Genomic DNA, 15215 nt, shown 5'->3' on the forward strand with positions numbered 1-15215 from the left:
ACTGGCCTCAACTGATGGAGAAGGTGTTTGGGGTTCAGGCAGGGGAGAAATGGCATGTCCCACACACTGGCTCCCCAAGGAGAAGGTAAACCAAATGTGGTTGATGCTCCCAGAGCTGAGAGCAAGCACTGGGTAAGGGGGAGGCAGGGGGAAACTACTGAGGACCCCCAGAGACTCTTCCATTTTCATTTACTGAGCATATTCTGTATGAGAGGTAAGGACCCAGGATTGAATTAGACTCCCCCAGCTCCACTGCAATGCCTCTGTTAGAATTCTACTGATCTCACTAGACTACAAACTGATCTCTTCTTCTCCTCTGTACGTCTACCCCCAATCCATCCTTCATTGAATCCCTGGTTAAGTTCCCCAAAGATCTCCTGTACTGTCTTAGTCTGTTTTCTGTTGCTATCCCAACATACTTGAGACTGGATAATTTATAAAGACTAGAAATTTATTTGGTTCTGGAGGCTGCTAGGCAGTTCGAGGATATGGTGCTGGCATCTGCTGGGCTCTGATGAGGGCCTTGTGCTACATCACAACATGGTAGAGGCAGCATGTGGTAAGTGAGCTAGTGTGTGGGGCGAGCTTGCCTTTATGACAAGCTGCTCCCCAAAAAGCCCGTGAATCCATCCAACTATGCATGGATTAATCCATTTGTGAGTGTAGAACCTTCCTGACCCAATCACTTCCCAAGCTCCCCCCCCCCAACAGTGCTGCATTGGAGACCACATTTCCAACACAACAACTTCTGGGGGACAAAAATTCAAGGAGGCTTCTTGTGTCTCTGGGCTGTTGCCTCTGCAGACACCACTGCCTTGTGCATCCAGCGTGTGTCCCGGGGGTGGGAGGGTCCCAGATCCCAAGGCTTTGCGATCTCCTTTCCTCCCATGTTGGGCTGTCAAAACGAGGTGCCATAGACCCTGGGGTGTGGGGATTAGACAGCAGACGTTTATTTTCTCACATCCTGGAAGCTAGAACTCCAAGACCCAAGTGTCAGCAGGTTTGGCTCCTCCTGAGCCCCCTCTCCTTGGCTTGCAGATGGCTGTCTTCTGACTGTATCCCACATGGTGGTTCCTCATGCACCCTGGGATTTTGTTTGTGCATCCCAATCTTCTCCTCTTCTTCTTATTCTGTCTTTGTTTTGTTTTGTTTTGCTTTTTTAAATCTTTATTTGTTCTCTTTAATTATACATGACAGTAGAGTGTGTTTTGGCATACTATACATACATGGACTAGAACATCCCATTCTTGTGGTTGTGCATGATGAGGACTTTCACAGGTTGTGTGTTCCTATATGAACATAGGAAAGTTATGTCTGATTCATTCTACTGCCTTTCCCATTTCCACCATTCTCCCTTCCCCCCACTCTGCCCTGTCCAATCCAGTGAACCTCCCCTTCTGCCCCTTCACCACAGATGTCAGCATCTGCATATGGGAGAAAACATTTGAACTTTGGTTTTGGGGGACTGGCTTATTTCACTTAGCATGATAGTCTCCAGTTCCATCCATTTACTGAAAAATGCCATAATTTCATTTTTCTTTATGGCTGAGTAATATTTCATTGTGTATATATACCACATTTTCTTTACCCATTCATTTGTTGAAGTCTACCTAGTTGGTTCCATAGCTTAGCTATTGTGGATTGAGCTCCTATAAACACTGATGTGGATATGTCACTATAGTATGCTGATTTTAAGTCCTTTGGGTATATTCCCAGGAGTTGGGTAACTAGGTCAAATGGTGAGTCCATTCTAGGTTTTCTTAGGAATCTCCATTCTGCTTTATAGAGTGATTGCACCAATTTGCAGTCCCACCAGCAATGTATGAGTGTGCCTTTTCCCCAACATCCTCACCAACATTTATTGTTACTTTTATTCTTGATAATAGCCATTCTGACTGAGATGAGATGCAGTTTTATTTTACATTTCTCTAATTGCTAGTGATGTTGAACATTTTTTCATATATTTGTTGGCTGATTGTATTTCTTCTGTGAAGTATCTGCCTGTTTATTGATTGGATTATTTGTTTTTCTAGTGTTAAGTTTTTTGAGTTATTTATGTATCCGGGAGGTTATTGCTCTATCTGAGGTGCAGGTGACAAAGATTTTCTCCCATTCTGTAGGCTCTCTCTTCATGTTCCTATTCTCTTCTTATAAGGACAATAGACTATGTTAGGGTCCATGCTAAGGGCCCGTTTTAATTCAAGCACCTCCTTAAAGGTCATATCTCTAAACAGAGTCACAGTCTGAGGTTCTGGGTGTTAGGACTTCAATATGAACATGAGTGGCTACGGTTCAGCTCACAGTACCTTCCCGGTCCCCACCTCCTTTCCTGGTCAACTCTACCACAGGCTTCACCTCTTGACAGCTCAGGTGTTACTTGGTCCTCGCCTTTCCTTCAGGTCAACTTTAGGAGTCCTTCTCAGGGCCCCTAACATCCCTTGTAAATGCCTGTTATGCCTCTGTTAAGAGTGATACATATTCACAGTAACATTAAGAAATTGGTTCAAAACAGGATAACACGTCAAGGAACAAATTCTCTGCCCCATGTGTCCGGGCCCCTCCTCAGAGGCATATGTGATTAATGATTTCTTTCATGTCCTTCCAAAATACCTCAGTGGGTGCTCAAGCATGTAGGTATTTATACATACTGCTTTTGTGTTTTATTTTGAAGAAGTTATTAGACTCACAGGAAATTGCAATAATAGCCCACAGAGTTCTGTGAGCTCTTCACCAGTTTCCCCCACTTGTGGCATTTTATTTAACTGTAACACAATATGAAAACAACATCCTTGAGAAACCACTGGTTGAGTCATCCTACCCACCCTGCCCTTTGCTACCTTTTTGTTGTTCAACAACATATCTTGGAGATATTTCCATAGCCTCGCAGAAATATTTACTTTCTTCACTTTAAGCAACTCCATGGGATTCCAGAGGGGAAGCCATTCTTTATTCAACATTTCCATTCTTCTTGAGACTACCTGTCTCCCTGGAGTAGGAATCACATTTCATTCATCTCTGCACTCCTGGCTTCTACAACAGAGTTGTATACGCATCTCTGTTACATGAGTCTAGGATGCTATGCCTCTGCCTTTGTGTTCATAAGGGGACGGAAGTCTTCCTGGGACTAGAAGCCCATCCTCAGAGGATGGGTGAGTGTGTGTGCATTAGGGGAAGAGGAAGGGGAGTTAATTGGAGGATATGATTATGAACTTTCTGAAATCAGGATGATGAAGATTCTTTGTTTACCTGTGGATAGAGAAGCCAAGAGGCTTCCCTGATCTTTTCTAGAAATGCTTTTCCCAGAACCAGTGTCCCCTAAATGGTCAAGGTTTTCTTGTCTGTATCAGCTTGTCTGTGCTGGTGCCCTCCTGCCCTGGGGAAAGCCAGAACCCTCCCTGGTCTAGGAGACCATCCTACAGCTGCTACCCTCCTTAGAGAGGGACTAGGGGAGTTCACCTTCTCAGTGGACAGCCAGGACAGAGAAGGAAGATTTTACTTGACCTTGAAGGATACATAAAGCTCAGTCCCAGTGACGGTGAGGGAGTGGAGACAGTGAGAGAGCTGAGGACGAGCGTGCTTGAGGACCATGGCTGTGGTCAGGGACACAGTGTCGGGATCTGCCCAGGGCCTGCCCTGCTGCGGGTGATGAGAAAGTCAGTAGATGAGGCCACTCTGGAAAAAGGTGTGGGCTTCTATAGCCTGGCTCTAGCTCTGCAGCACTCAGCAAGGTTTGCCTCCCTTTGAAATGATCTCTTCTCCAATCCAAGCAGTCTCTTGGCTCTGTGGGTGGCAGGGATAACATTCCAAGTGGCCCATGTGGTGGAGGCTTGGTGAAACTGGAGTCCAGAATCTGGGCTTCCTGATAGTGAGGATTTGTCCCAAAGATGATTTCCTTCCTATTTGTTAGCCACACCCCTACCACCCTCCCACACAAACTCACGGACTGTGGTCTAAATCCAGGTGAAAGCCTGCTCCAATGTCTGTCTTTTGGTGGTAACAGGGTGCACAGAATTTCATAAAGTTAGGCTGTAAGACATTTGGACCCCCTGCAAGTCCTCTGCTCCTATGCCTTGGTGTAGTGTGGCCCATGGGCCAGCAGCCTCAGCATCACCAGAGAGCGTGTAAGGCCTCACTTCAGACCCACTCACTCAGAAACTCTGGGGGTGGGGTCCAGCAATCTGCCTCTTAACAAGACTTCTAGTTAGTTGCAGTGTCTGCTCAAGTTTGGGAACCACTGTCTTTGTGAAAGACTGTCCTCAATAATGTGGTTGAGAATGAGACCAATGTGGAGCCCCTCTGGAAAGGCGATTCCATCTCCTCTGCACTCACTGAGACTTTGTGCTTTTGGAATAGACACAGTTTACTTTTGCCTACAGCAATCTGGAGTGGGTAGACATCAGGGGGAGTATTTGTTTGGCTGCTTTCTCAGCCACCTTGGGGTGTGAGTGTGGGGTTTGTATCCAGCATGCAGCTGGATTCTGTACTGGATCATTTGTGTTGGACACTGGGCTCTACTCAGACATCTGCCCTCTGACAACTGACCAAGCAATTCCTTTCTGTTTTTGAGGATCTCAGATGCACAGAATTAGATTAGCCCTGGTTCTTGGTTTATGACACACAGCCATCATTGGACCATGCCTGGGTCACTTTTTTAAAAAATATTTATTATTATTTTTTTAGTTGTAGGTGGACACAGTATCCTTATTTTATTTTTTATGTGGTGCTAAGGATGGAACCCAGGGCTTCACACATGCTAGGCGAGCGCTCTACTGCTGAGCCACAATCCCATCCCACCTGGGTCACTTTTTGCTTATTTATTTTTTAATATCACCAGCACTCATGAACTCACCACCTAACTAAAAAGCTAGGATGTCAATAAAGTAGTGTTAACTAGAATGCAAGTAGTAACTAGCAATAAATTTATTATTTCTATCAGAATGTAACTCTGTTAGTGATTAAACAATAAATAATTACTAAACTATAAATATCAACTAGAAATACATTGTTAATAAATATGATTATATTTCCAATCAATGTTAATTAATAGCCATCTTGTTATGATAATATAATACTATTAATAATATTAATAATAATAATAGTTATCTAACTCCCTGTCAGCCCACAGAAGTCCGTGACTTAAGTGCTGTATCAACACCTCTGCACCTACCTAGTATTCTTCACTTCTATCCTCTTCTCCTTTATATGGCCTTCAGTTGAACATTATCCTGCATTTTGTGTTCCTTATTCCCTTGCTATTTTAAATGTTTTATCACCAGTATGAATATGCCTAAACAAAGTATTTTTTTGGTCTCCATTGTTTTTGAATTTCATGCAAATCAGAACCTGCCGATGGGACCCCTCCCCCACAACGGCTGACTGAGTTGTTCATCCCAGCCCAGGCGCAGCTGGCTCTGGGGGGCCCACTCCACAGCACATCACATATTATGCAGCCTGAAAATGATCCCTGTTAATGGCTCCGGCATCTCTGCTGCTCTGGCAGAAGCTGTCACAAATAGGCACAGGCACCCAGGCTTCCAGACTCTGCCAGCCAGCAGGCAGAGCTGTCCCCACCCCCTTGGACACATCTTCAGTGGGGCGGGGGTAGGAAATGGGCACTGGGAACCCTTGGGGCTTCTGTTCAATCCAGGAAAACTGTGTAGCAGGTGGAAGGCAGTAGGCCAGGTGAAAGCAGGCTTGGTTTCAAGACCTGCTTTTCCTGGAAAAATCTTCAAGATGGGGTGACCATTCATTGGAGATGTCCTTGAATTAGTTACTTTCTGGCTCTTGGACTTAGGCAGTCCGGCTCCAGCTTTGCCATCCTGTGACATTGGGTTATTTTCTCAGGTCAAAGAAACCTCTTGGTACATGGTAATTCTTTTAAAACTATGTAAATTCCCGAGGGAATATAATTCCAAATTTACAACTAGGAAAGTTATTAATATTTCAGAAAGAAGTTTTAGCCACTTAGTCATTAGGAATCAAGTTTCCCTTTCCAAAAGCACCAGGAAAAATCTAATGAGAGCCCCCTGCCACAGCTTCCTCTATTTCCAACTCTGTCCTTCATACTGTGTCTCTCACTGTCCACCTGACTGTCTCGTCAGGCTGTAGGGCCTGCAGGGGTGAGGGGCATGCAAAGCTCTGTTCATTTTGGTTGCTGTTCCCCCGCCCCACTGAGGATGTGTCCAAGGGGGTGGGGACCTGGCACATAAGTTTCCTAAACAAAGATCTACTAAGTGAACGAATCTGTGCATTCGCACTTGGGGTGCTATGGACAGTACTGATCACATTTGCTTCAAAATATAGAACACACATTGTCCAGAATCTAGAACCCAGAGAGACTGAGGGGGAGGAGGCTCGAGAAAGGGAGAAAAGTGGAGGCAGGCAGGTGGGGCCAGAATATTTCCAAGAGGAAGGCTTTGCCATGCCAGGGAAAGCTGAAAGCCAGTACCATCTCCAGAGTTGCAGTTGGGGTAGGGGAGAGAGGGAAGGTTTGTCACTCACATGGAGAGCTCTAGATGTCATCCACAGCCCTGTGCTGGGTGCTTACCCTTTTGCTGTGCAGCAGCATTCCAGATCCTTCCCCAGGATATTCTAGGCTGCTCGAATGAGGGAGCTTACCTTTGCAGACCAGAGCCACAGTTGATGGACGAACAAAATTACATACCACTTTATGTAGTGATTAAATAATTACCAGATGCAATGGCTTAGTGATACCCTAAATACAAGCCTAATATGTTATAGGTAGGCTAACTTTATAATTTATCTTTCAATTAAGGGCGCTTCTGCAAATAAAAGGGAGAGCTATTAATAATTATGCCAGGAAAACAGACATAAACTGGGACTGTCCTCGGCACTGCAGGAGACTGGGTCACCCTTAGCATATGACGCTTCCCCCTTCTCCTCTCATCTTATTCTCACACTGCCTCAGGGAACAAGTATCATGTCCCATATTCCACAGATGTAGAACATGAGCCCCAGTCTGTAGCAGGTCTGTGGCAAAGCAAAGACTGGAAACAGGGCTGATGGTCGCCTAATTAAGTGTCTTTTCTACAGTGATTCAGTCCTGGCTGTAAATGTCTTTTCTACAGTGATTCAGTCCTGGCTGTGTGTCCACACTACCTGGGAGGAGGTTTCATGTCTTGGCAAGCTGTCCCCTCACCTTCCTCCCTAGAGTTACTGTATTGCCATCTCTTGGAATAGATTCAAACATCCAGATTCTAAATTTTGCCGAATACTTTTATGGAGAAATAGGATGGAGAAAACTGGTTTAGACAATTAGCCCATGGCTAAGGGACCCACCGTGGAAATAGATATTTGGGGGAAATCTCTAACCTTTTGGTGTTGATGTTGATAGAAAAATAATTTTCTTCCAATCTGGAGCTGGTGTTTTTTTTTTTTTTTTAGGCCACCTTCCGATTCAGACTTCTGGGTTCACTGGCCAGCAATTTTGAGCCAGTGATGTCTTGGTTTCTCAGAAAGCATCTGATTGGGTGACAGAAAAAGGCTGCTTGAGTCCCCTTGCCTGAAGGTCTTTAGGAAAAAGAGACACCTGTCTGAGCTGGTGTAGGTGGGAGTGGGGGCGAGAGTGCTGTCAGTCATACACTGACATGCTCCACAGACAACCAGAAGCCATCTTTTGACAATTTATTTAGAGGTTGTTGGCAGGGAAGTGTGCCAGGAGCAGGTGGACTTGTCCATGGCAACAGTATGTGGGAGGCTGGGCAGGCTGGGTGCGTGTGAGGACCCAGAGTCTGAGACGCACAGGTTGCACATATAAGGTACTCCTTCTCCTTCCAAGTGCACAGACTGTGCTTTCTCCCCGTGACCTTGAGTTTACATTGATTTCCAAATGAGCACTTTGAAGGCTGCGGGAGTCTCTCCAAACCACTGACATTTGATCAAGCCAGTTCACTGCAGAGGGCAGAGAGAGACTCTTTACCACCATTAACAGAGATCTCAGGGTTTGGAAAGATCTTAGAGGTCACCTGGTCTGAGCTGGTATGTGATGATTGCACTCACTCAGGGTGGTCCTGTGAGCCCCTCCTGGGCTGGGCCTTAGGTAGCTGGTGTGATTGTGAGACAGCTCTGATTCTTCCTGGTGAACTGAATATCTGCCTTCCAGTAATTCCTGGTGACTAGCCTTTGTTCTGCCCCAAGGCCATATAGCCACATATAAGCCTCTCTATGTGGCACCTTTTGACAAGTTTGAAAGGCCTTCATCGGGTCTCCCCAAGTCTTGTCATCTCTGGAACAAGATGACAAAGAGGAAGCTGGCAGAAGAAAGCAATAGCCTTGGACAAGAACCTTGCTGTAAAGTGAGTTCTTCTCCAATCCTAGACTCCCAGCATCACTGATCATCTCAGGGTACGTCGAAGCATCACAGGGACCTGCTTTTTGGGTTCCCCCATCGTCCATTTATTTAAAACTTACGACTGAATATTGTGGCAGGCACTGAGGATATGATCATCAGCAGGGCTGGCATTTCCCTGCCTTCATGGAGACTGTAGTCTTGTGGAAGAGGCAAATGAGTGGTGGAGGGGGAGGCATTTGGACTGTGATGACTTCAGCTCAGGGTGCTGTTGGAGCCCTTGATACAAGGGTGAGTGTCCAGAGAAGGCTGACCACAAGGGATGAGGGAAAAGGAGGAGAAGAATGTTCCAGAGACAGCTGCTGCAAAAAGATGAAGATGTCTCTAAAGGCGGGACCCTCATGCTTAGCTGGAGAATATGCCATGTGCTGAGGGGGTTCAGTGGATAATATTGGGGTGCTGTGGGCATCATGGTGGCTGTGGAGCATGTGGGATATATGAACTATGCACCAGGGGGTGGAAGCTGTGGAGTGAGAATCATCCCTCGTTTCTTTCCAGTCCAGTAAGGAAGGCACAGCTGGGACCCCAGTAGCCCTGGACCAGGGTGCTGGGCTCAGTTCCAGGACACAGAGTCACAGGCAGGGAAAGCTATTGAGGACTGAGGATCAAGTACATGGGATGTCAAAGGAATCAGGAAGCTGGTTTAGCCATGGAGTTTGCATAAATGATGCTATTTGAGGGGAGATGGGGGGCCTACTACACAAATTTTCCCCTCACACTATTTGGAAGTCTTAACTCTGTTGAACTAATTAAAACAGCGGTGTGGTGAGTTCATTGGCGCTAATGAGGTTCATTGATGAGAGGGCTTTCATCATGCACCCTTGGTATGAACTTGTAACATCAGCTTCTTTCTCGGCTGATCCGTGGTTGTGAATAACAGCCCTGCAGGGGTGGGGATTTGAAGGGAAGAGAGGGCATTGGGGCTGAGTGGGGAGTTCTGGTGGGGGCTCAGACTGGGCATCTGACTCCACAAGATCGTCAGTGAGTCCCATGGGAAGCCTCGCCCTTCTACAGACATAACCTCTGACTCCTCCTTCCTCACCCCTCAGCCCCTGATGCTCCCTACACCCACTGGAAGCAGACCGTCTTCTACTTGGAAGACTACCTCACTGTCCGGAGGGGGGAGGAAATCTATGGAACCATATCCATGAAGCCAAATGCCAAAAACGTGGTGAGTGCTGAGGAGCCTGGTGTGGCCAGGGTCACCAAGGAGAAAGGTCCTAGGGAGCCCCCAGGACTCACTCTCCCAGGATCAAACGTCATGTGTACAACTGGAAAAGTTCCCAAGGGAGACACTAGCTGGACACATTTGGGGGTGACATGCAATTAGGCATAATGGAAGGACTCCGACCTTCACTCTTCAAAATCTGGCAACTAGGAGCCTTCTCTAGGTTCCCCCTGGATTCTCAGCCTTGAGGGCAGCTCCCAGCCCTTCACATGAGGTGCTTTGAGGATGGACTCTGTCGAATGACTGGGTTCTACCTCGGTTAGGATGAGCTGGGCCAGGAAATAACAGTTTCTGGTGTCTGGATGACATTTGGTTTGTACTTCTTCATCTGGCTTGGTAGATTGGACACCAGTTCTTCTTGAGTAACCCCAAGTCTACAGAATACTTGGAGGGTTATGGCATAGAACATTCAAGCACTCCCCCCGCCCCATTTTTTCCCAGGATGAAATCTGAGAGAACATTTTTACATTAGAACAGACAGGATTTAGGTTAGAAATCAAAGAACTTCCTGTGAGAATAATGAGGCACCAGAATAGATCCTGAGGACGGTTCATGGAGAGGCCCTAGCTAGAAACCCTCAAGAAGCCCGAGACTGCCTACCCGTCCAGCACCAGGAGGAGGGCTCAACTTCCCTACCTAAACTAACACGGCAACCCTTGCTCTTTCTTTGCAGCGAGACCTCGATTTCACAGTGGACTTGGATTTTAAGGGACAGCTGTGTGAAACATCTGTATCTAATGACTACAAAATGCGTTAGCACACGTGGGAAAGCGCAGAGAACGAGCGGGAAAAGGAACTCTCACCTCGACCTGCCGCGCTGTCCCCAGGAACACTGTTCGCAGGACTACACACTCGAAAACCAGAGCTTTCAATTCTGCCTTGAAGATTGGTGGACTCACCAGGGCTCCCGTGGGCCCCGCCATGGACGGAAGGCCTCCAGCTCCTCCGCTCTGCCCTGGGAGCCTGCCACAAAGGCTTTGTCGTCGCCAACAAAGAGCAACCTCATGTGCTGTGGCTGGGCCCTGAGGATGGAAAAGCCCCTGTGTCTCCCCATCGTCCTCCTAAACTGTGACTCTGGATCTTCCAAGTTTTGCATGCTGCAGGCATCTAGGACAGATTGCTTCTACTAGAACCTGGAGAATAGTGTCTTTGATAGCATAAGCCAGATTATCTGTGCGGTGGTGTGTGTGTGCGCGTGCGTGTGTGTGCACAGCATATATATATATTAGTTTATTTGCCCACAAACACTGTTGTATATGCATGCATATACAACCAAGTGGGTATACTTCCGTGTTCATCCAGAGGGGTGTGTGCGTGTGTGTGTGCGTGCGCCTGGGTGTGTGCGCGTACCATATATATTACTCTCAGAGGAGATTCTGTTGCTTTCGAATAGGAATTTGTTTTGTGATTAGTTCTCCCCTTCCCTACCCCTTAACAGATGTTATGCAGCTATGAAAAATTCTCTGTACTAGCTCTGGTCTCCTTTGGACTAGACAGTGGCTCCGAACCCTGAGCACAGTACCACGGGCCCCGTGGGCACTCAATAAACACACATGAGAACGAAACGATGGGATGTTGTGTTCCTGGTGCTCTGGAGGGGTGGGGAGGGCTGGGTGTGGGGAGCCAGAAGTCACAGTGGAGGGGAAAATTAAAGACGACAGCCTCCTCCACAAGTGACTGTGTTTACCCTCCGAAGGAAAGTGTCACAGCAGTAGCAGCCCAGAAGTCAGAGACAGGTCTGAGAGCATCTTTCCTGCATACTGCAAGGTCCTACCCCTGGGGAGAAGAGGGCTGGGAGGCCAGGGTTGGGGGAACTGGGGCTGACTGAGAGTGCACCCCAATGGGAAGCTACCGATAATCTGGGAGCTATGTGTGGCCTAAAGACCTGTTGGGAGGGCTGGGGATGTGGCTCAAGCGGTAGCGCGCTCGCCTGGCATGCGTGCGGCCCGGGTTCGATCCTCAGCACCACATACCAACAAAGATGTTGTGTCCGCCAATAACTAAAAATAAATATTAAAAAAAAAAAAGAATCTCCATAGGAGATGGACGGATCCCATACTTTGCCAGGCGTGGTGGAATATTCGGATTTGGTTTGTTTTTAGGTTATTCATTAATTTCCTAGACCATCGGTCTCATCTATGTCATTTCCCCTGGGAGAGTCATTCCTGGTGCTGGGGAGGAAAGAGGGTCATTTAGAAATGGTGGGAGGAGCCGAGGGGGCTGGGAAGTCTTGTCAACGAACTGTTCAGGATGATCTGCTGACAGGGTGGAGCGCAGGGGCTGGTGACAGGCAGCACATCCTAGCACTAGCTCGACTCCCATGCAATATACCCTGGAGCCTCTCCAGGACCACCAGGCTGCAGAACCTCTGAACTCCCCAGGAGATGCCAACATTTTCTCTTTATTTTTTTTCTTCTTTTATTGTTTCTTTTTAGTTATACATAACATCAGGATTATTTGGACATAATTATAAAGGTATGGAATGGAATTTGCTCTAGCTCAGTCCCCAGGGTTTCCCATCTCCCCCCCCATCCCTCTCCCTCTTTCTTTCCTTCTACTCTGCTGATCTTTCTACTATTTACTTTTTTTTTTGTAAATTATGTCATGTGAATTCACCCTTTATTTTCATAAAGCCACCCCTTGGAAGCTGTTACACTAGATAGACACAAGCCTCCATAAACTCTATGGCATTTCCATAATAATAACTGAATCTTGGGACATGGGCTGTAGCTCAGTGGTAGAGCGCTTGCCTTGCATGTGTGAGGCACTGGGTTCCATCCTCAGCACCACATGAAAATAATAAAGTAAGGATATAGTGTCATCTACAACTAAAAAATATTTTTAAAAAATAATAACTGAATCCAATGGCAAAGGACCTTATGCTTCCAGAACCTTCTGATGTCAATGTATTTTATCAACTTCTGCCAAAGGCTGGGGAGTTAGGCACAGAGACATTATGGCCCATTTTATAGCTGAGGCATATTGAGACCCAGGGAGAAAAGCAGAGTCTATGGCAGAGCTGGGCCAGAACCTCAAACCCAGTTTCACATGCCTTTCGCTGCCTCTTGTTGATTCTTCTGAGCCACAGAACCAGCGAGTGAGACGTTTATGGTACCTACAGTGAAAATTATCTGATCCTTTCTATTCATCTGTATCACACAAGAAAAATAGAGACTTAAAAGGGGACAAAGGCACATATGTTAGAAAGGACCTTGAAGAAGGAGATCAAGGTGGGGCTCTCTCATTAGAGTTTCCATTGTAGGAGTAGGAACCGGGGCCTCTGCATTCTGCCTATTGCAACCAGCCCAGCCTCCGACAGGGAGTTCCTGCCACCTCCTGGAGGACTCCATCCAACAGGGCCAAATCCCACATTGTTGGAGCCCAGGGGAGGTGACAGGATGACTAATTTCAGGACCTCCAGGATTTGGGGCCTGTAGACATCCCTGGTGCCACTCTATCTCTCAGGTCCTCAAAGGTGAGGGTCTTTAGTTTCTGGAGCTACCCTAGTCCTGCTGGGAAGCCACGGAAAAGCAAGTCCACAGCTGCCTCCTCCCACCTGCTCCTGGAGATGCTCCACTGGGAATTGTAACTTCCCTCTGTTTCAGTGGAAAATATCTGTTAGGAGCCTGTTCTGAGTGGAAGTCAGTGGCTCCCAGGGTGACAATAGAGATGCTATAAAGATGAATTCACGTGTGAAGTCTGTTTTTTCTTTTTGTCCCCAATCCATTGCCTTTTTTTTTTTCTGAGACTGTACCCAACTCATCAGTGGCTCTCTCCCCTCTGGAGAACTTCCTTCCAGTGTCCACTCACATCTCCCAAGCTTGCAGCCAGGGGGCCTCTATTGTGATGGCATTGGGTTGGTTATACCTGGGCTGCTGTGGGCATGCTCGTTAGTCCATTGCAGAGGTGATCTCTCTCCCTAACTAGACCTCAAGCTCCAAGAATGGAACCTGCCTAAACAGGGTGGGCTGCAGGAGCTGGTGACAGGGCAGCAGCAGATCCCAGCACTAGCTGGACTCCCTTGCAATAACCCCACAGCTTCTGCAGGACCACCAGGCTCCAGTCCCTCTGTCTGTGCTCCCCAGGAGATGCCGACATTTTCTTTGCTTTCATAAAAGGCGCCACTTGCAGGCTGTCTCCCCAGTGAGACATGAGACTCCATAAGCTCCATGGGCAGAAAAGAGGACTTCACTGGACCCTACTCCTCCCCATCTCTGCAGCCTCCCTCTCTTCTTGGAATTGCACCCAGCTTCACATGTGGAAGCCCAGCCTGACCCCAGATCTCCATAGTGGCATGGAATGCAGCCAGATAGCTCAGTCCATCTGCTGTTCTTTGAATACGGTTTCTCTTCAATAAAACCCACATTGAGCTTGGTTCCCAGTGTGGCAATGTTGGGAGGTGGAGCCTGATGGGAGGTTTGGGGTCCTGGGGGTAAAGGGATTCATGCCTTTCTCTTACGAGTGCATTCCTGCTCTTGTTCAGTTATTGTGGGAGCACGTTGTTGTAGAGTGAGGTTGCCACTTGTATTTTGTCTCTTCTCTACACACCTGCTTGCCTTTCTGTTTTCTGCTGTGAATTGAAATAGTTTGAGGCCATTACTCTCACCTTGTTCCTGGACTTCACAACCTCTAGAACCATGAACCAAAATAAACTTCTTTCCTTATAAATTACTCAGACTCAGCTATTTTGTTATAGCAACAGAAAATGGACTAAGATGGCATTTCTATATTGGGATCACTGGGTACCTGCCCTACCTTGATTCCTTGTCATAACCAGATTCTCACATAGAATGCAAGCAACATCTTGTTCTTTCAAATCCCCCTCCCTGCTGAGGGCCCCCAGCCTGATTCCTGGAGCTCTATTTGTGAAACAAACATGTTTCCTGATCCCCATAATCTTCCTGCCTTAGATCTTGAATGGCACCTCCCTGGATACCTTGTTTATGTGTGTAGCCCTACGCCGGGGGGCGGGGGTAGCCTATCTTGCCTTAGACACTTGGACTGTCGTGTGTTGTATGCAATCCTTGACCTGCTACCTTATGACTTCCAGGAACAAGTCCGACTCCCTGAGAATGAGTGGTCTCCTCGTGAGTTGCCCAACTACAACCTGTATACTCAGCTCTGGGTCTGGAGCCCCAAAGGTCCCCGTCTCATGGAATTAATCATCCCATATTCAGCAAAAGCTCAGACACAACGAACCCCAGAATCAGGAGATCTGCAACAAACTTCCACTGGGTAATTCATAAGTTCCAGGCACGGAACTGGGCATCAGCAAACAGCTGAGGCAGCAGACACCATCTCCATCTTCACGGAACTCACTGTGTTAACCTCTGAGTGGGCTGGGCTAGCTCTTACCTAAATCCTGAGAGAGAGGGTCCCATAGCCATCCTCCTAACCAGCTCCAGCTCGGCCCTTCCCAGCTGTGGGCCATCCATAGGTCCTCTAGGATAAGTGGTGAGGACTCTTTCTTCCTTCATCCAGGCTCTGGAAACAGGGAACACTTAAAAATTTCTCTGCTATCTAAATTCCACAGGAAGGCCCAACCTGTCATTTTAAGTGAATGCTAGTACTCAAGGGAGCCTAGGACCCTTTTTCTTGCTGGCAGTAGGTCATTTCTCA

The 15215-nt window shown here is 47.3% G+C and overlaps 1 protein-coding gene across 3 annotated transcripts in view; it reads left to right on the plus strand.

The window, feature by feature from the left end:
- Window positions 1-10390, plus strand: part of PRMT8 (protein arginine methyltransferase 8) — a gene marked incomplete at its 5' end in the record, with an annotated part of 178282 nt that extends 167892 nt beyond the window's left edge. For all 3 annotated transcript variants that reach the window (XM_081311854.1, XM_081311852.1, XM_081311853.1), the window contains 2 exons: window positions 9418-9539; window positions 10270-10390. In XM_081311854.1, the coding sequence (XP_081167980.1) occupies window positions 9418-9539; window positions 10270-10353 (206 nt within the window). In that variant the 3' untranslated portion in view covers window positions 10354-10390. The remainder of the gene's footprint in view (window positions 1-9417; window positions 9540-10269) is intronic.
- Between the last annotated feature and the right edge of the window lie 4825 nt (window positions 10391-15215).

The sequence above is a fragment of the Spermophilus citellus genome (genome assembly GCF_964194105.1).
Source record: "Spermophilus citellus genome assembly, chromosome: 10".
Lineage (NCBI taxonomy): Eukaryota > Metazoa > Chordata > Mammalia > Rodentia > Sciuridae > Spermophilus > Spermophilus citellus.